This window comes from Salmo salar, chromosome 13 (assembly GCF_965601325.2).
Source record: "Salmo salar chromosome 13, fSalSal1, whole genome shotgun sequence".
NCBI classification, from domain to species: domain Eukaryota; kingdom Metazoa; phylum Chordata; class Actinopteri; order Salmoniformes; family Salmonidae; genus Salmo; species Salmo salar.
The window spans coordinates 113,552,052-113,568,116 of NC_138303.1; the positions used below are offsets into that span (position 1 = coordinate 113,552,052).

At 44.6% G+C, this 16,065-nt stretch overlaps 1 protein-coding gene across 1 annotated transcript in view; it reads left to right on the top strand.

Moving 5' to 3' along the window:
* Nucleotides 1-16,065, top strand: part of LOC106568589 (phospholipid phosphatase-related protein type 1) — a 133,112-nt gene that overhangs the window by 78,028 nt on the left and 39,019 nt on the right. The window contains exons 4-5 of the mRNA XM_045692700.2: nucleotides 1,802-1,934; nucleotides 10,889-11,139. Coding sequence (XP_045548656.1) covers nucleotides 1,802-1,934; nucleotides 10,889-11,139 — 384 coding nt within the window. The remainder of the gene's footprint in view (nucleotides 1-1,801; nucleotides 1,935-10,888; nucleotides 11,140-16,065) is intronic.

Consider the following 16,065-nt stretch of genomic DNA (forward strand, 5'->3'; position numbering starts at 1 on the left):
AAACTAGCATACTTTACCTAGACGGGTAGTGACACACAGCACTCCTTCTACCCTGGGCATGTGGGGGGGGGGGACTGTTCTTGAAATGTAACATCCAATCAAAATGTAGCCGCTGTAATCTAAAGGCCCATTCAAACTTTTTCAGCTAATGCAAAATTCTCCAGACCTCCAGAGGAGGCATGACAAAAATGTGATTTTGGAGATATGGCAAAAGCAAGACCAGTGCAATAGCTAGGTGTTAGGGTCAGGACTAGGTGTTAGGGTCAGGACTAGGTGTTAGGGTTAGGACTAGGTGTTAGGGTTAGGTGTTAGGGTCAGGACTAGGTTTTAGGGTAAGGACTAGGTGTTAGGGTAAGGACTAGGTGTTAGGGTCAGGACTATGTGTTAGGGCTAGGATGAGGTATTAGGGCTAGGTGTTAGGGTCAGGACTAGGTTTTAGGGTAAGGACTAGGTGTTAGGGTAAGGACTAGGTGTGAGGGTAAGGACTAGGTGTTAGGGTTAGGACTAGGTGTTAGGGTTAGGACTAGGTGTTAGGGTCAGAACTAGGTGTTAGGGTAAGGACTAGGTGTTAGGGTCAGGACGAGGTATTAGGGTAAGGACTAGGTGTTAGGGTTAGGACTAGGTGTTAGGGTAAGGACTAGGTGTTAAGGTAAGGACTAGGTGTTAGGGTAAGGACTAGGTGTTAAGGTAAGGACTAGGTGTTAGGGCTAGGACTATGTGTTAGGGCTAGGACTAGGTGTTAGGATTAGGGTTAGGACTAGGTGTTAGGGCTAGGACTAGGTGTTAGGGTTAGGACTAGGTGTTAGGGCTAGGACTAGGTGTTAGGGTTAGGACTAGGTGTTAGGGCTAGGACTAGGTGTTAGGGTTAAGACTAGGTGTTAGGGTTAAGACTAGGTGTTATGGTTAAGACTAGGTGTTAGGGCTAGGACTCGGTGTTAGGACTAGGACTAGGTGTTAGGACTATGTGTTAGGGTTAGTACTATGTGTTAGGGTTAGTACTATGTGTTAGGGCTAGGACTAGGTGTTAGGATTAGGGTTAGGACTAGGTGTTAGGGTTAGGACTAGGTGTTAGGGCTAGGACTAGGTGTAAGGGCTAGGACGAGGTGTTAGGACTAGGTGTTAGGGCTAGGTTTTAGGGTTAGGGCTAGGTGTTAGGCTTGGTGTTACATTTAGGACTAGGTGTTAGTATGATGTCTTAGGGTTAGGACCATGGAGTTAGAGTTAGGACTAGGTGTTAAGGTTAGGACTAGGTGTTAGGGTCAGGACTAGGTGTTAAGGTCAGGACTAGGTGTTAGGGTCAGGACTAGGTGTTAGGGTCAGGACGAGGTATTAGGGTTAAGACTAGGTGTTAGGGTCAGGACTAGGTGTTAGGGTCAGGACTAGGTGTTAAGGTCAGGACTAGGTGTTAGTATGATGTCTTAGGGTTAGGACCATGGAGTTAGAGTTAGGACTAGGTGTTATGGTTAAGACTAGGTGTTAGGGCTAGGACTAGGTTTTAGAGTTAGTACAAGGCATTAGGGCTAGGAGTTTGTCCGTTGTTCTACTGCTCATGGCTGTAGTTTTGTCAGTTGTGTTAGGGCTAGTACTAGGTGTTAGGGCTAGGTAAAGGTATAAGGTTGTAACTCTGTGGTCACACCTTGTGTTTATTTTTACATTTTTAATTTAACCTTTTATTTAATTCAGTTAAGGCAAGTCAGATAAGAACAAATTCTTATTTACATTGACGGCCTGGCAAAATACCTCTTGTGGGGACGGGGGCTGGGATTAAATCAAATAAAAAAGTGTATCTGTCTGTCGTCAGATCTTCATCGGGGAGGTTTCCATGTACATCATGAAGTCCACACGGGCGGTGCTACTGACCCAGGAGAAGACCATCTTGACGGGGGAGTGCTGCTACCTGAACCCCCTCATCAGAAGAATCGTCAGGTTTATTGGTGAGTCAATTCTACTGGTTTTGGCTGTATGGTTTTGTCAGTTGTTCTACTGGTTTTGGCTGTAGGTTTGTCAGTTGTTCTACTGGTCTTGGCTGTATGGTTTTGTCAGTTTATTTACTGGTTTTGGTTGTAGGTTTTTCCATCCAGCCATTTTATTACGTCCATGTATTAGTTCTGCTATTCCTGTGGTACCTTCCCATGTATAATGACGTAATATCTCTGCTGGAAATTACATTTATCAGATCTCTCTGAGAGGAGAGGAGGGGGCACTGAATACACTGGGCCAGATCATACCAATCCCAAGCCTGAGAAAACACCATTACCTACGTACCCCTGCTCAGACAGAGCCACGGGCAAACGCATCAGATTCATTTTACACTGTCTTCCACACTAGTGACCAGAGAGCTCACCTCTCTCTGAGCCTGTCTTCCACACTAGTGACCAGAGAGCTCACCTCTCTCTGAGCCTGTCTTCCACACTAGTGACCAGAGAGCTCACCTCTCTCTGAGCCTGTCTTCCACACTAGTGACCAGAGAGCTCACCTCTCTCTGAGCCTGTCTTCCACACTAGTGACCAGAGAGCTCACCTCTCTCTGAGCCTCTTGTCTGTCTTCCACACTAGTGACCAGAGAGCTCACCTCTCTCTGAGTCTGTCTTCCACACTAGTGACCAGAGAGCTCACCTCTCTGGTCATGAGAGCAAGGAGGGTCGGAGAATGAGAGCATGGAGGGTCGGAGAATGAGAGCATGCAGGGTCGGAGAATGAGAGCATGGAGGGTCGGAGAATGAGAGCAAGGAGGGTCGGAGAATGAGAGCAAGGAGGGTCGGAGAATGAGAGCAAGGAGGGTCGGAGAATGAGAGCAAGGAGGGTCGGAGAATGAGAGCAAGGAGGGTCGGAGAATGAGTCCATATTAAAGTCTGTGAAACGGAGCACGGAAGGCACTTCTCGAATGCGTATTCCATTTTGTACATCATTTTAAGAGTTGGTAGCAACCCACAAAAAATTTACATCTACCCAGTGTAACATTAGTTTTATATCATTTTTACCTGTTTACCCAGGTTTTGTTTGTGTTTTTCCTTATTTATTTATCTGTGTATGTATGTATCTATGTGTATTTATACAGTGTGGTATGTATGTATTTATACAGTGTGTATGTATGTATCTATGTGTATTTATACAGTGTGGTATGTATGCATGTATTTATACAGTGTGTATGTATGTATCTATGTGTATTTATACAGTGTGTATGTATGTATCTATGTGTATTTATACAGTATGTATGCATGTATTTATACAGTGTGTATGTATGTATGTATGTATGCATGTATTTATACAGTGTGTATGTATGTATCTATGTGTATTTATACAGTATGTATGCATGTATTTATACAGTGTGTATGTATGTATCTATGTGTATTTATACAGTATGTATGCATGTATTTATACAGTGTGTATGTATGTATCTATGTGTATTTATACAGTGTGTATGTATGTATCTATGTGTATTTATACAGTGTGTATGTATGTATCTATGTGTATTTATACAGTGTGTATGTATGTATCTATGTGTATTTATACAGTGTGTATGTATGTATCTATGTGTATTTATGCAGTATGCATGTATTTATACAGTGTGTATGTATGCATGTATGTATGTATCTATGTGCATTTATACAGTGTGTGTGTGTATGTATGTATATTATTGTACTGCTCTAGGGATATCATTTCCTATTATGTATTAATTTTGACCTTACTTTTTATTGTTTTTGTTTTATTATTTTAGATTTTTTTCACTCTTTATGCGATGTGCAATTACAGAGAACACCGGAAGAATAATTATCTTTTAATTACCACAGTGAATTATTGTAATGTTTGTTTATGTGTCAATTAATCCCATAAGGGATAGGTTGCCAACTGGCGATTTGACACAAATAAAAAAAATGTAATTCATTCATTCAGCTGGCTAGCTAGATTATTACGATTCACATATCTAGCTGATAATTATGAAGTAAAACGTTTGATTTATTGCTGTTGTTGTGGCTGGAAGACGGTTCCGTGAATTGGCAGATGCAGCGTGACGTAATACAGTAAGAAGGGAGAGCTTCTCTAATGTAATGAACGCTTTCGACACCTTGTAGAGTCCATGCCCCGGTGAATCCAGGCTGTTCTGCGGGGGAAAAGGGGGTGCAACTCAATGTTAGGAAGGTGTTCTTAATGTTTTGTACACTCTGTGTATTTCATGAACATAAAAAATGAAGGCAGTTCCTTCACAACACAGGATCCCCAGGCAGAGAGGCCCAGGCAGAGAGGCCCAGGCAGAGAGGCCCAGGCAGAGAGGCCCAGGCACAGAGGCCCAGGCAGATAACCTAGCCTAGTGGTAGCCTAGTGTTTAGAGCGTTGGGCCAGTAACTGAAAGGTTGCTTGATCGAATCCCTGAGCTGACAAGGTAAAAATCTGTCGTTCTGCCCCTGAACAAGGCAGTTAACCCACTGTTCCTAGGCTGTCATTGTAAATAAGAATTTGTTCTTAACTGACTTGCCTAGTTAAATAAAAAATGTTAAAACATTTTTTATCACAGCTTACCATGCAAGTCAGGATCACAGATTACCATGCAGGTCAGGATCAAAAGGGCTATTCATTCACTACTTTAGGGGACATACATTGCCTTGCGAAAGTATTCACCCCCATTGGCATTTTTCCTATTTTGTTGCCTTACAACCTGGAATTAAAATTGATTTTTGGGGGGTTTGTATCACTTGATTTACACAACATGCCTTCCACTTTGAAGATGCAAAATATTTTTGGGGTAAAAAAAACAAGAAATAAGACAAAAAAACTGAAAACTTGAGCGTGCATAACTATTCATCCCCCCAAAGTCAATACTTTGTAGAACCACATTTTGCAGCAATTACAGCTGCATGTCTCTTGGGGTATGTCTCTATAAGCTTGGCACATCTAGCCACTGGGATTTTTGCCCATTCTTCAAGGCAAAACTGCTCCAGCTCCTTCAAGTTGGATGGGTTCCGCTGGTGGTACAGCAATCTTTAAAACTTCTTCAGGATTGGTTTGTCCCCTGCGGGACGGTTGAGCTAACGTAGGCTAATGCGATTAGCACGAGGTTGTAAGTAACAAGAACATTTCCCAGGACATAGACATATCTGATATTGGCAGAAAGCTTAAATTCTTGTTAATTTAACTGCATTGTCCAATTTACAGTAGCTATTACAGTAAAAGAATACCATGCTATTGTTTGAGGAGAGTGCACAGTTTTGAACATGAAAAGTTATTAATAAACAAATTCGGCACATTTGGCCAGTCTTGATACAAAATTTTGAACAGAAATTCAATGTTTCATTGGATCACACTAAAACGTTGCACATACACTGCTGCCATCTTGTGGCCAATATCTAAATTGCACCTGGGCTGGAATAATACATTATGGCCTTTCTCTTGCATTTCAAAGATCATGGTACAAAATAATACCAAACAACAGATGTTTTTTTCTTTGTATTATCTTTTTTCAGATCTAATGTGTTGTATGCTCCTGCATTCCTTTCACATTTACACAAACTACAAAGTGTTTCCTTTCAAATGTTACCAAGAAAATGCATATCCTTGCTTCAGGGATTACAGGCAGTTAGATTTGGGTATGTCATTTTAGGCAAAAATTGAAAAAAAGGGGCCAATCCTTAAGAGGTCATACCACAGATTCTCAATTGGATTGAGGTCTGGGCTTTGACTAGGCCATTCCAAGACATTTAAATGTTTCCACTTAAACCACTCAAGTGTTGCTTTAGCAGTATGCTTAGGGTCATTGTCCTGCTGGAAGGTGAACCTCCGTCCCAGTCTCAAATCTCTGGAAGACAGGTTTCCCTCAAGAATTTCCCCTTATTTAGCGCCATCCATCATTCCTTCAATTCTGACCAGTTTCCCAGGCCCTGCCGATGGAAAAACATCTCCACAGTGATGCTGCCACCACCATGCTTCACTGTGGGGATGGTGTTCTCGGGGGGTGATGAGAGGTGCTGGGTTTGTGCCAGACATTTTCCTTGATAGCCCAAAAGCTACATTTTAGTCTCATTTGACCAGAGTACATTCTTCCATATGTTTGGGGAGTCTCCCACATGCCTTTTGGTGAACACCAAACCTGTTTGCTTATTTTTTTCTTTAAGCAATGGCTTTTTGTCTGGCCACTCTTCCGTAAAGCCCAGCTCTGTGGAGTGTATGGCTTAAAGTGGTCCTATGGACAGATACTCCAATCTCCGCTGTGGAGCTTTGCAGCTCCTTCAGGGTTATCTTTGGTCTCTTTGTTGTCTCTCTGATTAATGCCCTCCTTGCCTGGTCCGTGAGTTTTGGTGGGCGGCCCTCTCTTGGCAGGTTTGTTGTGGTGCCATATTCTTTTCATTTTTTAGTAAGGTATATAATGTTGCTCTGTGGGATGTTCAAAGTTTAGGATATGTTTTTATAACCCAACCCTGATCTGTACTTCTCCACAACTTTGTCCCTGACCTGTTTGGAGAGCTCCTTGTTCTTCATGGTGCTGCTTGCTTGGTGGTGCCCCTTGCTTAGTGGCGTTGCAGACTCTGGGGCCTTTCAGAACAGGTGTATATATACTGAGATCATGTGACAGATCATGTGACACTTAGATTGCACACAGGAGGACTTTATTTAAATAATTATGTGACTTCTGAAGGTAATTGGTTGCACCAGATCTTATTTAGGGGCTTCATAGCAGAGGGGGTGAATGCATATGAACACACCACTTTTCAGTTTTTTATTTTTGAGAACTTTTTGAAACAAGTAATGTTTTTAATTTCACTTCACCAATTTGGACTATTTTGTGTATGTCCATTACATGAAATCCAAATAAAAATCCCAAATGACACCCTTACAGCAGCTTTCCCCAATAGATATCCTAAATTATAATCGTTTTGAACTGATTTCCTGGTGATTTTACTTTATTTTATGTCCAACAATGAAAATTATACATCTGTTCCCATGCATTAAGAGAGAGATATGATCGTATCCCAAATGTTGAATCTGTTTGGGATTATTGCCTGTCAATTTGTAGCGCCATTTTTTTTAATAACTATGTTCCGACTCCCCGACCATCGGCTGAAGGTAAAATAGGCCCGCTGCTGATTGACCATCGGCTCAAGGTAAAATAGGCCCGCTGCTGATTGACCATCGGCTCAAGGTAAAATAGGCCCGCTGCTGATTGTAATTGAGGACCCCGGCCTTATGGGCTCTGGTCAAAAGAAAGGCAGCAGCTACTCTTCCTGTGGTTTATTATGGATCCCCATTAGTTCCTGCCAAGGCATCAGCTACTCTTCCTGGGGTTTATTATGGATCCTCATTAGTTCCTGCCAAGGCAGCAGCTACTCTTCCTGGGGTTTATTATGGATCCCCATTAGTTCCTTCCAAGGCAGCAGCTACTCTTCCTGGGGTTTATTATGGATCCTCATTAGTTCCTGCCAAGGCAGCAGCTACTCTTCCTGGGGTTTATTATGGATCCTCATTAGTTCCTGCCAAGGCAGCAGCTACTCTTCCTGGGGTTTATTATGGATCCCCATTAGTTCCTGCCAAGGCAGCAGCTACTCTTCCTGGGGTTTATTATGGATCCCTATTAGTTCCTGCCAAGACAGCAGCTACTCTTCCTGGGGTTTATTATGGATCCCCATTAGTTCCTGCCAAGGCAGCAGCTACTCTTCCTGGGGTTTGTTATGGATCTCCATTAGCTGTTGCCAAAGCAGCAGCTACTCTTCCTAGGGTCCAGCGAAATTAAGGCAGTTTATACCATTTTAAAAACATTACAATACATTCACAGATTTCACAACACACTGTGTGTCCTCAGGCCCCTACTCCACCACTACCACATATCTACAGTACTAAATCTATGTGTATGTATAGTGCATATGTTATCGTATGTTTGTGTGTGTTTGTGTGTGTGTGTGTGTGTGTGTGTGTGTGTGTGTGTGTGTGTGTGTGTGTGTGTGTGTGTGTGTGTGTGTGTGTGTGTGTGTGTGTGTGTGTGTGTGTGTGTGTGTGTGTGCATGCATGCATGCATGTGCCTGTGCCAATCTTTGTGTTGCTTCACAGTCCCCGCTGTTCCATAAGGTGTTTTTTAATCTGTTTTTTAAATCTGATTCTCCTGCTGCATCAGTTCATTGATGTGGAATAGAGTTCCATGTAGTCATGGCTCTATGTAGTACTGTGCGCCTCCCATAGTCTGTTCTGGACTTGTGGACTGTGAAGAGACCTCTTGTGGCATGTCTTGTGGGGTATGCATGGGTGTCCGAGCTGTGTGCCAGTAGTTTTGACAGACAGCAAAGTGCATTCAACATGTCAATACCTCTCATAAATAAATGTAGTGATGAAGTCAATCTCTCCTCCACTTTCAGCCAGGAGAGATTGACATGCATATTATTAATATTAGCTCTGTGTACATCCAAGGGCCAGCTGTGCTGCCCTGTTCTGAGCAAATTCCAATTTTCCTAAATCCTTTTTTGTGGCACCTGACCACATGACTGAACAGTAGTCCAGGTGTGACAAAACTAGGGCCTGTAGGACCTGCCTTGTTGATAGTGCTGTTAAGAAGGTAGAAACTAGGGCCTGTAGGACCTGCCTTGTTGATAGTGTTGTTAAGAAGGTAGAAACTAGGGCCTGTAGGACCTGCCTTGTTGATAGTGTTGTTAAGAAGGTAGAAACTAGGGCATGTAGGACCTGCCTTGTTGATAGTGTTGTTAAGAAGGTAGAAACTAGGGCCTGTAGGACCTGCCTTGTTGATAGTGTTGTTAAGAAGGTAGAAACTAGGGCCTGTAGGACCTGCCTTGTTGATAGTGTTGTTGAGCAGGTAGAAACTAGGGCCTGTAGGACCTGCCTTGTTGATAGTGTTGTTAAGAAGGTAGAAACTAGGGCCTGTAGGACCTGCCTTGTTGATAGTGTTGTTGAGAAGGTAGAAACTAGGGCCTGTAGGACCTGCCTTGTTGATAGTGTTGTTGAGAAGATAGAAACTAGGGCCTGTAGGACCTGCCTTGTTGATAGTGTTGTTGAGAAGGTAGAAACTAGGGCCTGTAGGACCTGCCTTGTTGATAGTGCTGTTAAGAAGGTAGAAACTAGGGCCTGTAGGACCTGCCTTGTTGATAGTGCTGTTAAGAAGGTAGAAACTAGGGCCTGTAGGACCTGCCTTGTTGATAGTGCTGTTAAGAAGGTAGAAACTAGGGCCTGTAGGACCTGCCTTGTTGATAGTGTTGTTTAGCAGGTAGAAACTAGGGCCTGTAGGACCTGCCTTGTTGATAGTGTTGTTAAGAAGGTAGAAACTAGAGTCTGTAGGACCTGCCTTGTTGATAGTGCTGCTGAGAAGGCAGAGCAGCACTTTATCATGGACAGACTTCTCCCCATCTTAGCTACTGTTGTATCAATATGTTTTGACCATGACAGTTTACAATCCAGGGTTACTCCAAGCAGTTTAGTCACTTCAACTTGCTCAATTTCCACATTATTCATTACAAGATGTAGTTGAGGATTAGGGTTTAGTGAGTGTTTTGTTCCAAATACAATGCTTTTAGTTTTAGAAATATTTAGGACTAACTTATTCCTTGCCACCCATTCTGAAACTAACTGCAGCTCTTTGTTAAGTGTTGCAGTGATTACAGTCGCTGTAGTAGCTGACGTGTGTATAGTGTTGAGTCATCCGCATTCATAGACACTCTGGCTTTACTCAAAGCCAGTGGCATGTTGTCAATTTCTGTTGTCAATTTGTTTACTGTGAAATAGCATTGTATCTGGTCAAACACCATTTTTTTTCCAGAAGTTTACTAAGGGTTGGTAACAGGCTGATTGGTCAGCTATTTGAGCCAGTAAAGGGGCCTTAATAGTCTCTTGGAATACATGCAGGGTCTCCTCAGTGTTTAATTGTCTCTTGTTCCTAATGGGAGTATAATGTAATTGCTCATGTATAAATATTGACTTCATCAGGGACCTAGTGGAATTATAGTCTGGAGCTAAATCCTCCATTTTGTCTTCATGTTTGTCCCAAATTACATTCTATTCCCTATATAGTGCACTACTTTTGACCAGAGCCCTATGGACCCCCTATGGGAACCTGATCAAAAGTAGTGCACTATAAAAGGAATAGGGTATAATTTGGGATGCATCCTTCTGGGCTGGAAGGTCTGGGGGTTTAGTTCTCTGATGGGGCTTCATGGAGCCAGTGTCTCATTCTATGCAAACCCAGATGGTAGCCTGTCCCCTGCCAACTCTGGGCTGTTTGACTGCAGGTGTATTTGCCAACCAAGTCTCTCTCTCTTTTTTCTCTTTTTCTCTTTTTCTTTCTCTCTCTCTCTCTCTCTCTGTCATGTCTCTCTCTCTGTCTCTCTCTCTGTCTTGTCTCTCTCTCTGTCTTGTCTCTCTCTCTCTGTCTTGTCTCTCTCTCTCTCTCTCTCTCTAGTCTCTCTCTCTAGTCTCTCTCTAGTCTCTCTCTCTCTCTCTAGTCTCTCTCTCTCTGTCTCTCTCTCTGTCTCTCTCTAGTCTCTCTCTCTCTAGTCTCTCTCTCTCTCTAGTCTCTCTCTTTCTCTCTCTCTCTCTCTAGTCTCTCTCTCTCTAGTCTCTCTCTCTCTCTCTCTCTAGTCTCTCTCTCTCTCTCTAGTCTCTCTCTCTCTCTCTAGTCTCTCTCTCTCTCTCTCTCTCTCTCTCTCTCTCTCTCTCTCTCTCTCTCTCTCTCTAGTCTCTCTCTCTCTCTCTAGTCTCTCTCTCTCTCTCTAGTCTCTCTCTAGTCTCTCTCTCTAGTCTCTCTCTCTCTCTCTAGTCTCTCTCTCTCTAGTCTCTCTCTCTCTCTCTCTCTCTCTCTCTCTCTCTCTCTCTCTCTCTAGTCTCTCTCTCTCTCTGTATCTCTCCCCGCAGGTCTGTTTGCGCTCAGCCTGTTTGCCAACCAAGTCTCTCTGTCTTCCCCTGCAGGTGTGTTTGCATTCGGCCTTTTTGCAACAGACATCTTTGTGAATGCTGGCCAGGTAGTGACCGGTAACCTGGCGCCGTACTTCCTGTCTGTGTGTAAGCCCAACTACACCGGCACCGAGTGTCGCTTCAACCACCAGTTCATCTCCAACGGTAACATCTGTACCGGCAGCCCGGCCGTTGTGGAGAAGGCTCGACGCTCCTTCCCTTCCAAAGACGCCTCGCTCAGTGTCTACTCGGCTGTCTATGTCACGGTGAGTTTTACTGTCCCTGTCTGTCCCTGTGTTGATGATGATGATGATGATGATGCTGATGCTGTCTGTCCCTGTGTTGATGATGATGATGATGATGATGATGATGCTGACGCTGTCTGTCCCTGTGTTGTTGATGATGATGATGAATGATGATGATGGTGATGATGGTGTTAGGTTCTAAATTCTGGTACAATAATCCAGACGGACTCCGAGAAAACTCAAACTAGATTTATTCACCACACCCGGGTGTTGCAACTGCCAAGACAAGAATACAAAGTCACAAGCGCACATATTTATAACTTCTGACATAAGTAAAGATATAAATGTATTGCTAGTTACATAAAACAGTATCCCTTTTAATCATAGAAAGTATTTACTAATAATAAATGGATTGTTATTACTATTAAAAAGCGGATCGTGCAATTGTAAAAGAGCTCATTATGCAACTAAAACGTGTTGTAGTCATCAGTGTCGGTAACAGTCCCTCCTCAGTGATCACATGTCCTACACCTCCTATAGAACATGGCTGATTTTCACCCTTGATGAGAAGGAGATCATCCAGCTGATTTGTTCAATGCCAATGGGTTGCTAGATCTTCTGTTGAGCTCTATGAAAATAGGTCTCTGTTGTTTTCCCTCACACGTTCCCCCAGAATTCAGATCATCAGAGAGAAGCTCCCTCCCTCCCTCTCCTTCATCCTCATGCTCAGGTAACAAGCCGCATATTACGAGCCTGTCCCTTAGTCCATGACCCCATGGTTACTACTGTCCCTTAGTCCATGACCCCATGGTTACTATTGTCCCTTAGTCCATGACCCATGGTTACTACTGTCCCTTAGTCCATGACCCATGGTTACTACTGTCCCTTAGTCCATGACCCCACTGTTACTACTGTCCCTTAGTCCATGACCCCATGGTTACTATTGTCCCTTAGTCCATGACCCATGGTTACTACTGTCCCTTAGTCCATGACCCATGGTTACTACTGTCCCTTAGTCCATGACCCATGGTTACTACTGTCCCTTAGTCCATGACCCATGGTTACTACTGTCCCTTAGTCCATGACCCCATGGTTACTACTGTCCCTTAGTCCATGACCCCATGGTTACTACTGTCCCTTAGTCCATGACCCCATGGTTACTACTGTCCCTTAGTCCATGACCCATGGTTACTACTGTCCCTTAGTTCATGACCCCATGGTTACTACTGTCCCTTAGTCCATGACCCATGGTTACTACTGTCCCTTAGTCCATGACCCCATGGTTACTACTGTCCCTTAGTCCATGACCCATGGTTACTACTGTCCCTTAGTCCATGACCCCATGGTTACTACTGTCCCTTAGTCCATGACCCCATGGTTACTACTGTCCCTTAGTCCATGACCCATGGTTACTACTGTCCCTTAGTCCATGACCCATGGTTACTACTGTCCCTTAGTCCATGACCCCATGGTTACTACTGTCCCTTAGTCCATGACCCATGGTTACTACTGTCCCTTAGTCCATGACCCATGGTTACTACTGTCCCTTAGTTCATGACCCCATGGTTACTACTGTCCCTTAGTCCATGACCCATGGTTACTACTGTCCCTTAGTCCATGACCCACGGTTAATACTGTCCCTTAGTTCATGACCCCATGGTTACTACTGTCCCTTAGTCCATGACCCATGGTTACTACTGTCCCTTAGTCCATGACCCACGGTTAATACTGTCCCTTAGTCCATGACCCCATGGTTATCTACTGTCCCTTAGTCCATGACCCATGGTTACTACTGTCCCTTAGTCCATGACCCATGGTTACTACTGTCCCTTAGTCCATGACCCATGGTTACTACTGTCCCTTAGTCCATGACCCATGGTTACTACTGTCCCTTAGTCCATGACCCCATGGTTACTACTGTCCCTTAGTCCATGACCCATGGTTACTACTGTCCCTTAGTCCATGACCCATGGTTACTACTGTCCCTTAGTCCATGACCCCATGGTTACTACTGTCCCTTAGTCCATGACCCCATGGTTACTACTGTCCCTTGGTCCATGACCCATGGTTAATACTGTCCCTTAGTCCATGACCCACGGTTACTACTGTCCCTTAGTCCATGACCCATGGTTACTACTGTCCCTTAGTTCATGACCCCATGGTTACTACTGTCCCTTAGTCCATGACCCATGGTTACTACTGTCCCTTAGTCCATGACCCCATGGTTACTACTGTCCCTTAGTCCATGACCCATGGTTACTACTGTCCCTTAGTCCATGACCCATGGTTACTACTGTCCCTTAGTCCATGACCCATGGTTACTACTGTCCCTTAGTCCATGACCCCATGGTTACTACTGTCCCTTAGTCCATGACCCCACTGTTACTACTGTCCCTTAGTCCATGACCCATGGTTACTACTGTCCCTTAGTCCATGACCCCATGGTTACTACTGTCCCTTAGTCCATGACCCATGGTTACTACTGTCCCTTAGTCCATGACCCATGGTTACTACTGTCCCTTAGTCCATGACCCCACTGTTACTACTGTCCCTTAGTCCATGACCCATGGTTACTACTGTCCCTTAGTTCATGACCCCATGGTTACTACTGTCCCTTAGTTCATGACCCCATGGTTACTACTGTCCCTTAGTCCATGACCCCATGGTTACTACTGTCCCTTAGTTCATGACCCCATGGTTACTACTGTCCCTTAGTCCATGACCCATGGTTACTACTGTCCCTTAGTCCATGACCCATGGTTACTACTGTCCCTTAGTCCATGACCCCATGGTTACTACTGTCCCTTAGTCCATGACCCATGGTTACTACTGTCCCTTAGTTCATGACCCCATGGTTACTACTGTCCCTTAGTTCATGACCCCATGGTTACTACTGTCCCTTAGTCCATGACCCCATGGTTACTACTGTCCCTTAGTTCATGACCCCATGGTTACTACTGTCCCTTAGTCCATGACCCCATGGTTACTACTGTCCCTTAGTCCATGACCCATGGTTACTACTGTCCCTTAGTCCATGACCCATGGTTACTATTGTCCCTTAGTCCATGACCCATGGTTACTACTGTCCCTTAGTCCATGACCCCATGGTTACTACTGTCCCTTAGTTCATGACCCCATGGTTACTACTGTCCCTTAGTCCATGACCCCATGGTTACTACTGTCCCTTAGTCAATGACCCATGGTTACTACTGTCCCTTAGTCCATGACCCCATGGTTACTACTGTCCCTTAGTCCATGACCCCACTGTTACTACTGTCCCTTAGTCAATGACCCATGGTTACTACTGTCCCTTAGTCCATGACCCCATGGTTACTACTGTCCCTTAGTTCATGACCCCATGGTTACTACTGTCCCTTAGTCCATGACCCCATGGTTACTACTGTCCCTTAGTCCATGACCCATGGTTACTACTGTCCCTTAGTCCATGACCCCATGGTTACTACTGTCCCTTAGTCCATGACCCATGGTTACTACTGTCCCTTAGTCCATGACCCATGGTTACTACTGTCCCTTAGTCCATGACCCATGGTTACTACTGTCCCTTAGTCCATGACCCACGGTTAATACTGTCCCTTAGTTCATGACCCCATGGTTACTACTGTCCCTTAGTCCATGACCCCATGGTTACTACTGTCCCTTAGTCCATGACCCCATGGTTACTATTGTCCCTTAGTCCATGACCCATGGTTACTACTGTCCCTTAGTCCATGACCCCATGGTTACTACTGTCCCTTAGTCCATGACCCCATGGTTACTACTGTCCCTTAGTCCATGACCCATGGTTACTACTGTCCCTTAGTCCATGACCCATGGTTACTACTGTCCCTTAGTCCATGACCCATGGTTACTACTGTCCCTTTGTCCATGACCCATGGTTACTACTGTCCCTTAGTCCATGACCCCACTGTTACTACTGTCCCTTAGTCCATGACCCATGGTTACTATTGTCCCTTAGTCCATGACCCCATGGTTACTACTGTCCCTTAGTCCATGACCCATGGTTACTACTGTCCCTTAGTCCATGACCCCATGGTTACTACTGTCCCTTAGTCCATGACCCATGGTTACTACTGTCCCTTAGTCCATGACCCATGGTTACTACTGTTCCTTAGTCCATGACCCCATGGTTACTACTGTCCCTTAGTCCATGACCCCATGGTTACTACTGTCCCTTAGTCCATGACCCCATGGTTACTACTGTCCCTTAGTTCATGACCCATGGTTACTACTGTTCCTTAGTCCATGACCCATGGTTACTACTGTCCCTTAGTTCATGACCCATGGTTACTACTGTCCCTTAGTCCATGACCCATGGTTACTACTGTCCCTTAGTCCATGACCCATGGTTACTACTGTCCCTTAGTTCATGACCCCATGGTTACTACTGTCCCTTAGTCCATGACCCCATGGTTACTACTGTCCCTTAGTCCATGACCCCATGGTTACTACTGTCCCTTAGTCCATGACCCATGGTTACTACTGTCCCTTAGTCCATGACCCATGGTTACTACTGTCCCTTAGTCCATGACCCCATGGTTACTACTGTCCCTTAGTCCATGACCCCATGGTTACTACTGTCCCTTAGTCCATGACCCATGGTTACTACTGTTCCTTAGTCCATGACCCATGGTTACTACTGTCCCTTAGTCCATGACCCCACTGTTACTACTGTCCCTTAGTCCATGACCCCACTGTTACTACTGTCCCTTAGTCCATGACCCCACTGTTACTACTGTCCCTTAGTCCATGACCCATGGTTACTACTGTCCCTTAGTCCATGACCCATGGTTACTACTGTCCCTTAGTCCATGACCCATGGTTACTACTGTCCCTTAGTCCATGACCCATGGTTACTACTGTCCCTTAGTCCATGACCCCACTGTTACTACTGTCCCTTAGTTCATGACCCATGGTTACTACTGTCCC